Source organism: Strix uralensis, chromosome 17, assembly GCF_047716275.1.
Source record: "Strix uralensis isolate ZFMK-TIS-50842 chromosome 17, bStrUra1, whole genome shotgun sequence".
Classification (NCBI taxonomy): Eukaryota; Metazoa; Chordata; class Aves; order Strigiformes; family Strigidae; genus Strix; species Strix uralensis.
Genome location: NC_133988.1, coordinates 13827548 through 13845912, shown reverse-complemented (window position 1 = coordinate 13845912; position 18365 = coordinate 13827548). Strand labels below are relative to the sequence as shown.

Here is an 18365-nt window from a genome sequence, read left to right as displayed (position 1 = left end):
AGTAAGTGATGGCGAGCCAAATCGGACTTGACATGCGTATCTAAAAATGGATGAATAGTAACGCCGCCGTAGCAGCTGAAGGCAGTTTGTAGGCTGTGCCAAGCCCGAGCCCTCCCGCAGCCCACGCTCTCGCAGCTCCAGGGAACGGAGCAGCTCTTCGGAGAGGAGGGAAAGAGCGAAGGTGACAGGAGGAACCAGTCCAATTCTTATGCAAGCCCCATGGTTTTCTCTCCCTGGCTGATGGAGATAAATCTCTCACAGCCAGAACAGTTCCCTTCACCCTTCTCTCTCTGCAGCATCACCCCTCTGATGGCAATTAAACATCTTCTGCTGTGCCAACCTCGGTGGAGGCAGGAGGAAGCCCTGCAGATCCTCTGGTGGGGCTCTCAGGGCTGGACCCCACAGGGACCAAGCTCTGACCCTGCTCCAGCCAGCCCTGGGCAGTGACAATACCCCAGAAAGTAAAAGAGTCAGAAAGAAACGCTGGCACGTAGATGGGCTTTGCTAAAAATAGGGTCTGCTACAAAATAGGCAGAAAAATAGCTAAGCGTACCCATTTTGCAAACAGAATCAGCAAATGTATTCACTTTGCAAATTCAGCAACCGTATGTTGCCTATTTTGTAGAATAGGCAAAATGCTTCCCTAAACTGAAAAATCCCCTTTCAAGGACACTGAATAAACCGGCTGGCAGAAATTCACCTATTTTGCATGACAGGCGACTTTACTGCAAGCCGTATTTTAGGAACCGTGCTCTTGCAGCCTAATTAAACCTTTTCCCTCAGCTCCTCGATATTCACAATAGAGCGACTCACTAGATTTTGTGCAGTAACCGGCCATTTCCATCAGAAAGCAGCTCCTGGGCACTTCCCTTCTGGTTCCAATAAAACCACATGAAGCTCTGCAATCCCTGTTTTGAGGAAGGGAATATTGATCCGCTTCCCACAACTGCAGAAGTGCTCAGCTGCGGCAGGCGAGATGCCCTGAGCAGCACCGGCTGCCACGCCGCGTCGTGCTGGAGGTGTAAACCCTACAGCCCCTTGCTAGAAATCTGGAAGAAGTTTTATCATGGAAAAGACTAAACAAACACGCATTTGGACACAAACGGGAGACACGATTATCCCTTTGGAGTGCAAGATCTGTGGCTTTTGGAAGATGGCTACAAAATGGGGGGAAAATAAGAAGATAATTTGATCACTGGCTCAGAAATGTCTGTGTAAACAGCCTCAATGGAAGTTGCTTTTAAAGGCAGAGCCTTCCAACCATTTCCCAGGGATGATTAGTTTGAATTTTTCCAACAACTCCTCCCAACCAGAGCGCTTCTGTTCAAAAACAGCACCAAAGTCACTGAGAAAACCTGCACCATTGGCAACTTAAGATGCTAAGACCAGTACCTGAGCCTGCCCCAGAACAGAGACACCGAGTCAGGAACCAGTATTCACATTTTCCACGTAAAATGTGAAGCCCCGCGTCATGAGCTGAATCACCCTTCACGGAAAGACGCCGCAAAATCCACCTTCCCAGTGGGGGTTGTTGGTTGCTTCTGACATTTCCCCTTCTGTGCTGGTTTTGCCTCCCAGCTGCCACTGGGGACTGCCACAGGCAACTGTCAGCGCTGAAAACGTGTAACTTCTGTAAATCCCACTTGAACTTTCTCCTCTATTTACTAGGAACTTGCCACAAATGCCTTTGAAGTCTCATAACAAAGCGCACCTTCCCCCTTACCTAACCAAGAACCGTTTCCTTGAAGGACACTGGAACTATCTTGCAGGCAAAGCTGCCTAGAAATGAACTGGCGCAGAGCTTGATTTTTGTTTTAAACCACAAATTCCTAGAACATTGCTCTGTGGTCAGCTGGAAAGAGTCAGATCAGTCTTCAGACCATTTATAGCAAGCAGAGTCAGCTTGTTTCACACCTCTCTTAAGGTTCAATTACTCACAAAATAGACATTTACACTGTGAATAGGCTCTCTGAGATCAATGAAGGGCTCTGCTGTGATTAAGTGAATCCCACGTGTTTGCTCTGCAGGGGGTACTTGCGGAGGGAGGTGCTGCCTGCAGCAGGATGGGGGACCTCTCCTTTACATCCACGTTATTTTTAGTGTAAGAGATGCCACAGCAATGCAACAGGCAAAGTACTCAGCACCAGCACCTCCCTGCTGGAAAACGTCCTTTTCTTTCTCACGTAATAAATTACGCTGCTTTATACATGTAAAATAAGGTACAGGGGAATTACTTACCCACTGTTTGCGAGCATGATTTCTCCTCTTAAAGTACAAAATTAACTTTTTCCGCATTGCCTGGTTTCTGTAAAGAAAAAAAGAGATGAGATCTGATTAACAAGGCAGCTAAAATCCAAAGCCTGGCTCTCCCCACTCCCAAAGGAGTTCGTAGCAGTTTCCACCTTAACTTGGAACTGCATCAACTTCAGAGCAGCAAATGCACTTATCTGGGAACCTCGCGCCAGCTTAGAGAAAGACCAACAAACCCTCTGACACAAGGAACTTCACCCACATCTGTTGGTAAAACCAGGACTAAGGTTGAGAACCTGAGTTCATAAAGTCCCAGTTCTGCAAACCTTTACTGTGAGCTCAGCACTGAACAGGGCAGACGTTCAGCTCTGCATTTCCCGACAGGCCAGGCTGTTTCTTGATTATTTTTACATTTTGACCTGCAAAACCCCAATGGGGCCCCAGGAGTTGGGGGGCTCAGGCCAAGCTCTGTTGTGAGAGATGGCTCCCCCAGCACCCCGAGCCACCCCGGTCCCCAAGGCCAGCAGCGAGGGAGCTGTCAGCACACACACGCTCACGAGGGGTTATTCACCCCTGGGCTCCGAGGGGCTGATAAGGAGGCAGGATTGCGGCAGGGCTTGCAGCACATATCTCCTAACCTCTTGCTTTCTTGGAACCGTGCCTAACAAAGCTGCAAACAAACCAGCCAGGAAAGTTCAGCCACTTGCAGAATTGGGACCTCAAGAGAGAAACTAGTCGCTGCAACCACAACCAACCCAGACACTCCCCTGGTTTCTTCTTCTTTCTACTTTCTAAAGACAACATGAAATAATTGCTCAAAGAAAAACAGTGCCAAAGCAGTAAGGAGCTGGAGAGGCTGCACAAGCTCCCAGAGTCCGCACAAACCCAGGAGCTGAGCTTCTACAGTTGTTCCTGTTGCTAATATTCACAGCAATAAAATCTCTAGGTAAAAGGTAGAGACCAGGGGCAAAGGAGTTTCCTTAAGTCTTTTATCCCGATTAAAGGCAGAGCTGCAGTGTGTAATTACTGATCAGGAGCTTAACAGTCTCATGTAGGCACGTTCTGCAGGATTTAGCAGAATGAAAAGACACACTCGCTGCTTCCTCATTCCCCTCCCTGTCTCGTTCCCCGGCTAGTGAGGAGGGAAAAAACCACCCTCCTCCCCCCATAAACCTCTAAAGCTAATCAGCAGCAAAAGACACTGTTTGGGAAGGGGCAGAGGATCCAGCTCACTTACAGGGAGGATTGGGGGCAGTCCTGGCTTAAGTTGGGGATGAAGAGCATCCCAGAAAGTATCCAAATTTTTCACTTCTCAAACTTCCTTCTCGCTACATCACTAAAACGGGCACATATGGGGAGTGACAGTGATCCCGCAGCAAATGCTGCCCTGGAGACCCCAGGTCCCTCCAGACAAGGCTGCACCTCCCCTCCAGCACCACGCAGGGGGATCCCAGCCTGCCTGCATGCAGGGGGCCTGGGGGCACCACCGTAATACCATCACTAAACAATTAGCAGGTTTATTTAGGACAGCAATTCCTTGGGTGTGGGGTCTTCACCACCTCCAAGATCAAGTACAGCTGCTAGAGGAAAGGCAGCAGGATTTGGGACCTCTCCAGCACCCCATGGCCACACTCAGCTTTGTGGCCTCTTTTTAGTTTACCAATGATGTAAGACATCAGGCTTAATTCTCAGTCCTAATAGTACCATTTAGATTTTGTAACCTTCTGTTTTTCCCTCTTAATTAGTTACCGGAGGTACAGGATACACGCAGAGTCCCCTAACACTGCCTGAGCCGCACTACATCTTCATTCCCTTTGGCTTCGCCTTGAACACTTTGGTGCAAAAATAGACCTCGATTTCCAAGGCAGCACTTGCAAGTGGCACTTGTAACTCCTCCTACGACAGAAAACACCAGCTACTGGCTGGGAACAGACTCCAGTATCCCCAGCTCAAGCCACTGGCGGGTAGAGGCACAGAGCCCCAAATCCCCACGCACTCCCAAATCCAGGCAGCACCAACATCAGAAGGCACGGCCAAGCGACGGCGCTGAAGGCTCCTGCAGAGCAGATACTTGGATCCACAGAGGTTTTCTGAGCAAGGGCTTGAATATCAAGCCACGGCCTTTGATTCTGTTTCAGAAATCAAAGTGGCATTGATCATTAGAGGGGGGGGAAATCTAATAAATCCATGCACAGGGCACTTTCTGCCTGTGCTCCTTTTTGACGGCGTGTTTACAAAGGACCTGCTGTTGTTCCGAGCTGCACTGCAAAGACCAGAGGCCACCTCATTAGATGTATTAATAAACATTGCTGCCAAAGGCTTCTCCCCGCTGGAACACACAACACAACCATCTCTTCTTTCTGTCTGTGTGGTGCATCCACCAAGGAGCCTCAGAGAAGGTTGCAGGTGACTGGCTGAGCTAAACCACACTGCTCAGGGAAACTGAGGCACGGAGCTGCAGTGATGTCTGCGTGCTTGCGCAGGGAGGGAGGCATGAGAAACGAGGGCTGTGCTGTGCCAAGTGCTCCAGAGCATCCACCTCTGGACCTGCAGGCGAGGTTGCTCTAGCAGCATCCAGCACCCATTTGCCAGCCCCACACACCGGGCGCTCCTCTGCCCCCCGGCGCCAGACCGAGCCCCGGCTCCCCGCGTGCTCCCGCATCCCTTCACATCGCACATGGTGAGCTCTCATCACCGGCTCCAGCGCCGTGTGCTGCCGCAGCGGGCAGCAAATCCTCCTGCGAAGACCCCGCCGCACAGATTTCCTTCCAAGGCTTCAGCTCTGCACGAATGAGCTCCGACAGGAGACTGTGCCCAAAAGACACATTCCCATTGTTTGTTTGTTTATCCCAATTCTGATGGAAACTCTAACACTGGGAAATTGCTGGGGTGATGCTAAGGATGATTATGTGTGTGATGACCCCCAGCAAGGGGTCATGGATTGTCCCCTTGGGGCCAGCACAGCTAAATCAACCCCACGCCACCCTGAGCGACATCCAGGAGCAAGGTGGGATTTTAACATGTTGCTGCTGGATCTGCCACCCAAGTTATCAGGAAACAGGAGAGTAAATGAAGAAAATTAGCAGCTCTTACGCAGCTGATGGGTTGCCTTGAGTTTTGCATCATGGCTGACCTTGAAAGTGCTAATACAGGCAAAGACTTAATGGCTTTGCAGCTGCAAAAATCAGGAATGCCTTGAAAGCCAGTGTCTGTTTACCACTGCCAAGGCTGAAGCAATCAAAGAGTGAAAGGATTAAAAACAACAACAAAACCCCCTCATGCCCTAAATGTTTTTGCCACTTTTTTTTTTTTTTTTTTTTTTTTTGCATAAGGTCAACCTTTCAAAGGTTAATACAATCCTGGTAAATATAAATAGGCTTCACAGTTTATCTTGCTACATGTACTGCTGTTACTTAGAAACCATTTGCAGGGAGGTTAATTCGGGCCACACGCCTCCAAAGCACACGCTGTGCTCCCTGGGCAAATCAAAGAGCCAAGCACAACTGCTGCGGCACAGGCGGGGAAGGTAAGGGCTGTCTGCTGGGAGTCTTGCACAGAAATAACCAGCGTGGAACAGCACATGGGAAAGGTCGCTCTTGCAACGCGCCAACCCTCCTTCATCGTCCTCCTCGGCAGCCTGAATCCTTGCACCTCCCTGCCTGAGGTTTGCTGGGGCACAAGAAAAACGTCAAGGATGGAGACCTGAACCGCACAGCCTTGGCGGGGTGAAGAAATCAGGCACTCACAGGCAGAAGGAACGGAGGCTCCTTAGATAAAGCAACAGTGACTCTTGTGGACAGTTTTAAGTATTGCTGGGCTGGCACAACACACACTACACCGGGTCCGGAGGACACGCAAGTTCCCTGCCAGCTCCTCGGAGGTTCCCCATGCTGCTGCTGCTACAGCAGGACAGGAGCAGGCTGGGATGGGCCCAGTGAGACACAGAGCCGGCCCAGCTGCTGGTGAGCTGGTGTTCGGGGGCTGCCAGACAGCACATCGCCATCCTTGAGGTCAACAACTCATCTAATCAATGCTGGAGCCCATCCGCGTTTCTGCCCTCCCCGCGGCTGTGGGCTCCAGAGCTCCCTGGCGTACCTATGGGGAAAGACCTTCTTCCTGGTGGGCTCTCAGCTTCACATGGTGTCCCCCAGCACCGGCTGCACGGTCAATAAACATCCCCCACTCACCTACTTCAGTGCAGCTCCAGTCTAACGCTTCCCTCTGAAGGCAGCGGCTCTTCTCCAAGGTGAGGAACACCATGGCCAGTCACCTTCTCCATGCCAAAAGCTGTTCCAGCCTTTGGGCACCAGAGGAGCTTTTCCTGCACCTTCTCTGCTCCTCTGCAGGGACGGGGGAGACCAGCCAGAGTGGGTCACACAACCACCACAACCTTCTCCAGACAGACACTGACCTTGTGAGCTTCTGCAGACCCCAGGCATGGAGTTGCCTCCAGACAGTCCCCAGAATGAGGGCTCTCAGCCACACTTGGGGACATGCAGCCTCACGCTGGGAGCCCAGAGCTTCTGCTCCTCTCAAGTGCTCTGCAAACACCTCAAGGATTTCTGTCCTTGTTGCTGGTGAGTTAACCCGGTGATGACCTCCCTCCCTCAGCCCTGCGGGGTGAAGGTAAGCCAAGCCTGCCGCTGAGCCTGTGGGTGATTCGAGGTTTTTTCCCACATCAGAGGCTCATTTGTTTGCAGTCTGGGGTGGCAGAGGTTCTCAGGAGCAGCAGATCCCCGCTTTAGGGACCAGGTATAAACTGAACAAGTGCAGCAAGAGCCCCACTACCAGGCACCAGCCTGAAATGGGGCACGACCCATGTCGGGAGCCTGGGGCAGCCCCACCAGTGCCCAGCATCTCCCCACAAGCACCGGCAGGCGGGAAGAGGGAACAGAGATCAATCAAGGTAAACCAAACTCAAAACTGGATGTCTGATTGTCACCTGCCACCAACACAGGAAGCAGGGATCTAATTTTGGATGTAATTCTGCAAGAGCTTTTGGTCCTTGAATAACTCATCCTGATCCACAGTTCCACTGACCTAATTGGTGAGTCCCACACCTGAGCGTGGTTCTCTGATCCAGCCTCCAGAGCACCGAGTGGAAGACATCTCCCACTCCAAGCAAAGCAAAGAGAGCCCTGTGGGAGCAGCCGCTTCCACCTTAACTGGCTTGGTGCAAAGTTGATTTTGGTTTTGGCTTTCACAGTGAAGCCAGTCAAGGAGAGAACCTGTAACTCTGACTTTTGAGTTACTTGGCTCAGGTCCACATGAATGACTTGGCTATGAATCTTCCGGAGGTTGCGATCTTAAAAGGATGTGCATGCACGCATGCGTGTCGATGCTGGCGTGTACACACGTGTGCCACTGCCAAAGCCCTGGGATAAGACTCCCAAGGATACAAAGAGCCGATGCACCGCAGCACACCTGGCCCAGCCTGCCCGCAGAGACCTTCAGCCAGTGCAAGAGGAGATGAAAGGAAGTTTGCTATTTGATCAAAACTAATCAGGGGTATTTAATTACACAGGAACATCTTTCATCAAACAGCCAGTGCAAACAAAGTAGGGATCAAGCCTGGAAAGAGCGATGGGAAGGAGGCAGCGAGCAGCTGGCAAAGCCATTGTACGGCAAGATTGATCATGCAGGCGAGGGTCGGAAACAGAGGAGCCTCCTGGCAACTCCAGCCAAACAAAGAGCTGCCAGCGAGGCTGGAGACCTGCAAACCACAGGACCCGAGGAGCACAGCAAGAACGCTCCAAGGTGAAACCAGCCAAGAGGTAACGGAGAGTGTCCAGAAATAGTCGCGTCCCCCCAGGTACGCCCGCTCCGGTGCATCGCTGGGGCCAGGATCCCACGCCGCAGCTCAGGGCAGCCCAATTCCCTACCCCCTTCACTGCAAGACATCCTGCAGAGAGGGCAGGGAGCAGGTCATCCTGTTCACGGGTCACTGCCTCATTCATTTCCTTGCTCTGAAATGGCCCAGCACACAGCTCCAGCCGGTAATACACCGTAACCTATTAACCCCAAAGCAGGGCACGCTCCTGGAAAGCCAGCTGTTTGGAGCGGTTTCCTCGCAATATTCAGAAGCGCTTTCTGGGGAAGAAAAGCGAAGCAAAACTTTAGTTAATTTACCCCACAGTCCTTGAGCATTGGGATGGACTAAACCCCCAGCGCCGTTAGTGCATCTGAGAATGGGGTGGCAGAGGTTCATCTCTCTGGATGTACAGTCGAGCAGCCTGTATCTGTGCCCAGAAACACTGCTCAAGAGAAAGAAGCTATCCAGAGGTCTCCCACCTTCTCAAACCATGTCCTCTGCAGGTCCAGAATGCATTCAGTCATGACTACAACTAATGACAAGGTTTGTGTTGTTAATTCACCTGGTGGTTCACACGCTGAGGCCAGTGAGACGCTTGTGCTCCATGGAGGAGATGCCGTGGCAAACACAGGCACCTTGTTATCAGAGCCTGCCCTAGCCGGACCCCCAGCACAGCCTGTCCAGGTCCCCGTGGTGCCATCTCCTTGTGAAGTTGTTCTCATTAAGATGCTCAAGTGACTCCCTTGGGCAGCAGTTACATCCACAACCACAGTTCTTGACAGCAGATGGGAAATTCATACTCACCTCCTTTAGCACCTACAAGTTTAGGACCAAAATGAAACAAGTGCAAGTGCAGAAGAACATCTGGCCATCAGTCAGGTACCAGTCCTATCCCTTGAAGCCCATGTTGACATAGCAAGCCCAAGTGTTGCAAGATAGTCCACCCAAAATCAGTACTTGGCTTTTCAGTGGCAAGAGAAAGAAGCAGAAGGTTGCAGTCTGTGTCTCCATCATTTAGTAATTCATCACAAGGTAGTACTTGTGCCCTAGTGCATGCCAATAGAGAATAACAGAGATGAGAAACCTTGAATGGGATGAGCGTGAAGCTGCTAGGTGAATTTCTAATGAGGAACATGTCTACAAGCACTAATAAAAAGACCTGAAAGAGAATGCATTAGTAATGACAGGGTTTGGAAGAGCATTTGTGTTACCTGTCAGGCTTCGCCTATGAATTTACAGGCAATCCAGTGCTACTAAAACCCCTAAACAGCCAGTAATGAAAAGATGACTTAAATTTTCCAAAGTGACAAGTGATCTGGAAAGCTGTAGTTGTTACGAGTTTCAGAAGAAAGCTGTTCTGCTCTTTTGGAAGAAAGGCGGGGGGAGGGCATTTCAAAAAGAAAGATATTCAGAAGCCCCTAAACCTCTGAAAATCCTGACTTCAGATTTTGATTGTGCAGAGGCAAATTTTCTCCCCCCAGAAAAGCTATCAGCTGCAGACAGCAACCCAGATGTGCAAATATTAACAATCCACACAGCTTTGCTGCTGCTGGATCTGGACACGCAAGAAAACCAGAATCACATCAAGCTCTTGATCTGTTCTAACGGTTCGCTCAGACCCTGGTTGGTTCTCTAACACCTCTCCAAGCATCTCAAGGGGATGCAGCCTGGTTTCACCCCAACATTTCTGACTTTCAGCATAAAAGCAAGGAGAAGCTCTTGAAGGGAAGGTTTAAAGCAAACCCTGTGAACAGCACCTTGCATATACTTACCCTGGGCTTTTCAGTTTTCCTTTTGTGTGCTTTCTCAAGGCTCAGAAGCTCACATTTTGCTTTCAAACACGAATCTCGCAGACTATGATTTCAAGATGACTGCCTCAGGAAAGGGGGGAGGAGAGTCCTACAGGCTGTTTTTCACGGCTGACCGAGCAGGAATCTCCTGCCATAGAGATGAAGGCCCCTCAGAGAATATCTCTCCAGGTAGATAGCAGGTAATTGATCCTGCTCATGTGAACATCTTGTCATTTTTCAAACACTTCGAGGAAAGAAGGTTAATATCTTTGGTGCCAGAAGTCTGGAGAAAATGCAAAATCACTACCACGGCAGGGTAGGAAGAGCAGCTCTCCTCCTTGTACATCCAGCTGGCAAAACACTGAAATAAGAGACCTAGACCAGATGCCCTGATGCTTAACTGGTGCACAAGTAAGTGTCCTCTGCATTTGTTGCTGTATTTCAGCAGAACCTAAAAAAAGGGGTCTTTGCAACATCCTCAACTGATGCAGAATCATTCAAGTGGCCTCCAGTTGTGTTCGGGGCTGCAACACATCTTGAAGGAACCTGTCAGTCCATTGCAAGCCAAAAAATTCACACCTTGAAAAACAGCAAGGGCCAAGCTAGCTATGGGGGAAAAGCTCACCCTGTCCCTGTGAAAATGAGGGCACTAAATGCTCCTTGCCCTCTTCTTTCTTGATGACAGAGTGGCAGAGCCCTTCTCTCCAACAAAGCAGGTATTTCAAACAGAAAGGACACGGTCCCATCAAAGGTAGGTCAAGTCTTTGGCACAAACCACTCAACAGTGCGTTCGATCATGCGGCAGATGTAACATACAAAATTAACCACATTTGCTCGAAGCCTGCACTCGCAGGTGAACCAAAGGGACCCAAGCAGACGGGTAACAGAGCACAGTGAGGCAGCTAAATAGGACTTAAAAGCTTTTGAAGCTGCAAACACTGGAATGAACTGGGGCATGAAATTAATTTTAACTGTTCTGAATAAGAGACAGGCCATAAAACTCCATGAAAATAAGAGACCGGTAACATTTTAGTAAGAGTAGAAATCCTCCCCGTAACTCCCCAGTCAGCTCTATTAGCATAAGTGACTCATCCCAACTGAAAAGCAAAGCAAACAAGCAGGAAGAATTAAACTAGTGTTGCAAGGCGAGAGTATCGCTGTAGAGAAATCGAGGAATCCTGGCTTTGTGATATTCAAATGCCTTCCCACTGATAACTTGCAAACATTCAACTGAGAAAAAAAAATCCACCCTAGGAAATGTTTAAAAAAAAAGGTATTTGTGAATAGTAACAGCCTGGGCATCCTCCTGTGCCCAGGTATGAGGTTCCAAACCAGCTTAATGTGGGAGCGGTTTCTATTTAGCACAACAGAGCCAGCACGCAGTGAGGTTTTGTGGACAGAATCACAACCTAGATGATTTTCCAGCAGCCTGCCAAAAGGCTTTTTCATCATGGCTAAATCTGTGTAGGGTGAAGTTGTTCAGAAGAATCTACATCCAATTACACCTTGGCAAAATATAACCTGTGGTGACCTGGCAGTTGTGCTAATGCATCTGGCCGATGTCTCCCAGCACCCTGAGGATTTACTCCATCTCTTACCAAAACAGCCACCTCCAGGCTAAGGAGCAGAAAGGCACAAGCATATTAAGAACAAGGAAAGAACAAAAAATATCTTCAAACGCAGCCCATGGGGAAGTTATAGGTAGGATTTGAACACCCAAGCGTGACTTGGTCAAAACAGAGAAGTTGAATACATTTTCCTCTTCGTCAAAGGACTCTGAATTATTTGCTTGGAAGAATCACTGAAATCTTGATTTTGTTATCTGCCACCCGAGCATCCAGATGTCCTTTACTGTGCGGCAGGGACACAAAAGATGGGAGAACAGGACACACTGATTTCTCTGTACATCCATCAACAAGTAGTAAAGTGCAGTTCAGACTCTGGGACCTCCGAGACAGGCCCACGGTCAAAAGCAGCAAACATCTGGAGCCCAGATCGCTCAAGGGCCTTTTGCTGACCTAGATCCGTAAATGCGCTTTGCTGGCATCAATAACCAGCTGAAGGCAGCTAATTGCGAGGTTTCTGGAAGGAGGAGACGGAGGCTTTTCATTAAAATGTGTGGTTTCCTTCCCATGTTTTTGCAGCATTAATCACAGTGAACATTAACCCCAAGCCTGCCTGCTCCAACCTCTCCTTGGTCTATCACCGCCACCACTACAGCCGCACTGGAGGACTGCCTGCTGCCCGGGGCTGGCATCACCCTGCAGATGCCTACAAAGGAAAGGATGGAGAGGAGTGCCTGCTCTGATGGCACGGGAAGCTGGTTTGACTGGGCTTCATGTCTCATTACTGGTTTCACTCCTGACCTGCGCAGTCAGTTCCCTCTCGTTTGCGTCCGTCTTTCAGACAGCAACCAAGGACAGGAAATCATTTAAATCACAGGAAAATGTGATCACAAACCCACAAACATTGGCAGGGGAATGCAGAGTGGGTGAAGTATCTGGATCTGCTTTTAACTCGTTCTTTCAAGGACAAAACTAGCAATCAGCTTGAAATTGCCACCTTTAGCGCTCGGCTTGTGATGGCCGTGGAGCCCTTCAGGACAAAAAGGGGGTTGGAGGACCCCAACAAATAGTGGCTGCCACACGCCGTCAGTGCCAGGGGTGAGTCACAACCAGTAACATGGAGAGCACATACTTGGGCCAGTGCCTGATGCCATACAAGGCGGTTTATCAGCCACCAACCCCCTGAACTGACAACAAAATAGGCTTCCAAAAGTGGGGGTCTGCAAGCTCGCAGGGAACGCAGACCCTCTGCCAGGTATCATCGCCTCTCCCAAGAGTATAATCATCACCTACTTCATTAGTCCTGTGTTGAATCAGTGAACTGGAGGGGCTGGCTCTGGTTTTGTTTGCCTTTTTTTTTACATCTTTGCAGCTAGAAAAGCACACCTGAGAGGTGTGGGCTGGGGGAGGCACCCAGCGTGGAGGACACACGTCTGCCGGCTCCTCAGAGCTGCCGTCGCCGTCACTGGCAGCGTGTCCACTGGAGACAACGGCCAGAGGGCTGAAATGACAGCAGAGCCAGGCCAAAGCATATGCGTGTCAAAAGCCTGGGGGGTCCTTGCCCAAGGTTGTGGCAATGCCTGCCAAGCTCAAACCAGGGTAAATGCATCACCAACACAAGGCACAAAGGAAACATCTGGAAGCAGAAAGCTGTCAGGATTTCTCAGCCGCAGGAAAAGCAATCATTTCCCAGCGGCTTCTCCATCTGCTTGCCCTCCCACCCAACCCCAGGAGACGATGCTCCCCTACCCCAGAGGTGCACGGCACAGCAGCTCCTTGGGTTCATTCACAGCACCCAGGCCAACTCTGAGAACCCGAACACAACCCTCATGCTTAGGGTGCCAGTGCCCAGCGCCGGCAGCGAGGCTGCTTGGGGCCCGCGGAGCCCTGTGGGAACCGAAGGCCTCGGGGTGACTCTGGGGTTTGAGTGTTTTACAGTGAGTGCATGGCCTAGATGACACAGGAAGCCTTGGGTGGAGCAGGATCCAAGCAGGGCCGGGCAGCGAGCAGCGGGGTCACGTCACCAAACCCTCCTCCTCCCTGCAGCCCTTGGGGACAGAGAGCACCTAAACACCGCCAGCGCCTACCACGCTCCCCTGCAGCAGAGCAGAACAGCAGAGGTACGTTAACTCTTTCTCTATAATCCCCCGGGCATCAATTAACATACTGCTGAAAAGCAAAAGATTATTAACTTTTGTTAATAGATTATTAAAGATGATTATCGCCAGCTGACCGAGCCCATACCAAAATAGACACGCTGCAGGCAGCTCAGTTCATTCAAGGCAGATAAAAGTTTCAGATCTGGTTTGACTATTTAAATTTCCAACAATAATCACAATTATCGCTACTCTCATTATCTATTTCTTTTATGTTCAGGAAGTCACTGTGGTTATTAAATGCAGGTTGATGATTAAATTGTGTATTGAGGTGATAAGTCAAATTAGATGATTGCTAAGTCTTGGTAAGTATCTTTGAAATAACCAGTTGTTATTAGACATTCAAGAGGTGCTTCATGAAAATCTAATTGTAATTGCAACTTTTCATTTTACCTCATCTTCCCCACATGCAAACACACACACGCACGTGCTGGCAGCTGATTTCGTACTTCAGTATGTGTGAAACACAGAAGAAAGCACCCAAGGTGGGTGCTCTCTGGGAAAATGCCAAGCAACCAGCTAGGACCCACATCCACCTCCCCCCTGAGAAAATCAAACGGCACCTTCAGCATCCATCTGAAGCTACAGCTCCCAACTGCTGGGTCCTGGAGCTGTTCCGTGCTTCAGGCACCCAGAGCAGCAAAACACCAGCTCTAAAAGGATGCTAGCAATTCCTTGGCAGCTTTAATCAGGGTCTGGGAGCAAGCTAGCCTCCCTCCCGCTCCAGCCTAACGCCCAACCTGACATTTAAAATAGCCTTTATTGCCACATACTTACATTTTAATGTTTTCATGGTACTGCCTGGTGTCTGAAGGCTGGTTGTATAATGGCTGAAATAAATAAGAAAAATGAAGGCATAAATGGTACGGTCTGACATTTAGAAACTTATACCCATCAGAAGCGCTGCCGCCGCGGTGCATGTTCCCATCTCCCCGAACTGTGCCAGCCCAGGCGCCCGTCCCCGCGCCCCCCAGCCCGCCCATCGCCCCCAGCCCCGCTCCCCGGCCGTACTGGAGGGTGCTGGCTCCCGGCAGTGCCGCTCGAGCCACGGTGCATTCCGGCTCAGCCCGTGGGAGGGCAGGCAGTGCTCGAGCGAGCTGGCTCAGAACAAGCAATTTGCGACGTAATCCACATAAACACGGCACGGCGGAGTACGTGGTTGTTATTCACTGATTGAAAAACGCAGTGCGCTTTGGAACATATGACACGGGGGAGGCAAGGGGAAAGGGGGGCTTGGGGAGCGGGAAGAGACAGTCTGTGTGCTGCAAATTGTTATGTCTACGCAGCAAAAGCCTGCCTGAGCTCTCCCAGGGAGCCAAGCGCAGGCAACTGCAGGCAGGACAAGTCTTCGCCCCCGTGGTTTCCAGCAACGCTGGGGCGGGTTGACCCCCGGACATGTAGTCACAACCCTCCAACACCCATGCATAGAGCGACGCTCTTGTCTGTCCCTCAGGAGGGGCACTGGGCTCCAGCAGGACAAGTGTTTTGCCCAGGGTTACCCTCTAGAGAGCCCAGTGACCGAGGCTGTCTCCAGCACCAGATGTGAGCACCCATCACGGAGCTGCTCTGCCCCCTGCACCCTCAGCGGGGACGTGCCGGGGCCCTCCCCGGGGGGTCAGGAGAGCTGGATCCATCCCTGGCCCCCTTCAGCCACACACTGCCCTCGCTACCTCTCCCTTCCCCGCTTCAGCGTGATGTACCCTCGGGGAACCTGCCACAATAGAGGATCCCACCTCTAGGAGGGAGAGGTGCCACAGAGACCACGCTCAACCCCACCCCTTGTGATTAAGAGCTCAGGTGGTGCTCCAAGAGCTGCCACCACTTGTGTCCGTGTAAGCAGGCAGACACGGCGCTCAGGATTAAGCCCTTCAACACTCTTCTAGTCATCGGCTAAGTTGGTGTAAACACGTCCACGACTGGGCTAATCAAAAGCTTGCCATGGCCCAACCATCATCAACAACTGGGCGCCTCATGAGTACAGCTCCTGTCCAACCACAGAAACATCACCCAAGTTTTCAAGCAATTTATCCACAAACTTTCACCAAATCAGCTGTGAGTGATCTAAAATCTGTGACCAAACACAGGCAGAGGGACACGTGATCTCTGGGTGCTGGTTGGAGGCAGCATCCTGGCCGTGGCTATGTACAAACCAGCTCATCTTCCTACTGCGGTCACACGGCTGAGGCTACACTCTGGGACCACTTAATTTCATCTCAGATTAAACATGGGAAAAGAACAAAACATCTGCTGAACATCTGCTCAACCAGGTGAGCAGCACTGGAGAGGACAGGACCTGAAAACACAGGTGGGTCCCCTTCTCCTCCAGTTTGAAGAAGGTGTTATTCTCACCTCCTCCATGGTATCTCCTCACCGCTATCACAGGTACTTGGTACAGAACTTTTCTTTTTCCACACAGCCAGCCTGTAAAAAACAGACTCCGCCTCACCTCTCCCCTGCCACACACCGGGACAGCCACATCCATCTGCACAGACAGGAGACTGGGTGCAGCTCTCCCTACTCTCTGTAGCCCATCACCACTGCATCTTGGCACCAGCAGGTCATCAGCTTCTTTTTCTGGCTGCCTTTGGACACGTCCCTCATCGCTGGGAAAGCACATGCAATCCCCACGTGGAAGAGGCACGCAGAGGAGCCCAGGCAGACAGACGTGGTGAGATGAACTGCCACGTCCCGGGAGGGCTGCGAGGCTGCTGGCAGCGTTCAGGCATCTGTTACCCTGCGAGGGGACGGCAGGCTGTGAGTCTGCCAGGAGACACCCGCAAGGAGACACCCGGCCACCCCGTGCTGGCAGTGCCAGGGCAGACAAGAGGGACAAGCAGGTCCCCCAGAAGGAGACATGTTCTCAGTGGTGTCTCTTCCCCAGGGGTATTTCTATCATGATTCTTCTCAGATCTGCTGGTCCGACTCCAGGCTCAGAGCTGGCTGTGCACTTCACGCTTGGAAAGCTCAGAGGAACACAGACATCCGTCTCATCACGTAGCTTGAGAGAGGCAGGTCTGCACCACGGAGAGAAGAAATCAAGCCTGGAGCATCATGTCCACAGTCACCCTGGAAAGGCTTGACTGGAGGAACCGCCGGGCAGCCTTGACCAGTGACTGCAGAACTGGAAATACTGATAAATAAAAGTGCCTGTCTTCCCTCTGTGCTCATAAAAATCAAAGCAAATAAGCTGGCATGTGGCCAGCCACAGAGACCTTCCTTCTGGGAGAAGGCAGTGGGTAAACATTTTGGTTTGCACCTGGGTTAGAAGATGATGATGTGCATGTGGACATCATGGATGCCCTGATGTCACTCAGCTCACCAAAGGCTGCTAATTCTTTTCCACTATTACTTATCTATGATACAAACAGCCACTTAAATTCTTAGTTAGCAAACCGAAGTGTTAACAGACAAGCACTGGAACGCATCAGTTTAAAAGAAATGCCCAAACATTCAGAAATAAGAAGCTCTGGGACCCAAAACCAAGATCCACATGACACCAGCATCTCAAACAGATTTCTGTCTGCATGACAGCCTCCGTGCTGTAGCTCAGTCCATGCAGTGGAGCAAACCCAGGAGACAAGTCCTACCTACCCCCCAGAGAACATATCCTCACAGACTAAATAGTTAAAGAAGCTATTCTCAACTGAGAAACAGCATCTTCCCTCAGAGCCCTCCACAACCTGCACAGAATCACAGCTTTCTCAATGAATAAGCACAAGTAAAGCTGACAGGTCAGATGGGTAAGGTGACATGTTCAAAACATTCACAGTGTTTCTCCAGGGTAAGGGACATGTAATGTATTTCTCTGAGGGATGACATTTAAGAAAAACATAATAGCAATGCAAAGCTGTTACTGGAAAAACCTTGGATTTACTGAAAGCTCTTTAAAAATAAAACAGAATGAAAGGTCTCAATTGCTTTCTGGCCACTGCAGCGTTCAGACTACACATCTCGATGACATTTCTCCCTGGGGAAAACATGGGGTCATTTTTAAAATGGTACCACTACGCTGCGGGGATAAAATGAGCAGAGTCTTGATCTACTGAGTCACAACCTCCACCTAACCTAGAGGGGAGCGCCAACTTCCCGAGACCTGAAGTGGATCCCTGTTTCCCAGGGATCCCTGGGCAGGGGGTGATTTCTACCACGGGGACAGGGAGATGAGTCCCAGCCAAGCGGAGGGCAGCAGCCGTGATCACACGACACACTGGTGTGTTCCGCATTGGCTGGGGCTGATGGGAGGGCCAGGGAAGAGGGGCAAGGCCACCCAGAACCCCAGCAGACAGGCTGGAGAGGCAGCAGCAAGGAGTCATGGGCAAAGAGATCCAGAGACAGTTCCACATGTTTAAAACCCCAGGAACACAAAAATGAGGATCCTCTGAAGAGGATGAGACATCAATGACATCTCTAAGATAAAAAGGGCAGGCCCGGACCTCGTAAGGTCAAAGCCGTGAGAAGCCAGGAACCAGCAACAAACACTTGCTGCTTCCTTGAGATGTACAACCCAAGGATACCAGTTTCAGTGAAGAACTTGTAACCCTGAAAGCCCAGAAGGAGCTGTTTAAATGACTGAAGTCAGGAATTAGAGTTTCCTTCCAGAGCTGGGCCATCTCCCAGCAGTTTCCAACTTGATGGGAAACCCATGACACAGACCCAAAACTTCTGGGTAAATCCTTATTTATGCTATACTGGATAACTCTCAAAACCCCTCCTTCCAGCTCACGCTACAGGCAGCCCATGCCTGTGCTCAGACGATAAAATTCCTTTCTTCACTCAAACACAAACCCCTCAG

General features: G+C 50.6%; 1 protein-coding gene across 11 annotated transcripts in view; it reads right to left on the bottom strand.

Moving 5' to 3' along the window:
- Nucleotides 1-18365, bottom strand: part of NCOR2 (nuclear receptor corepressor 2) — a 257096-nt gene that overhangs the window by 92743 nt on the left and 145988 nt on the right. For all 11 annotated transcript variants that reach the window (XM_074887780.1, XM_074887781.1, XM_074887783.1 and 8 more), the window contains exons 8-9: nucleotides 14351-14403; nucleotides 2239-2305 (exon numbers count right to left, since the gene is read on the bottom strand). In XM_074887780.1, coding sequence (XP_074743881.1) covers nucleotides 2239-2305; nucleotides 14351-14403 — 120 coding nt within the window. The remainder of the gene's footprint in view (nucleotides 1-2238; nucleotides 2306-14350; nucleotides 14404-18365) is intronic.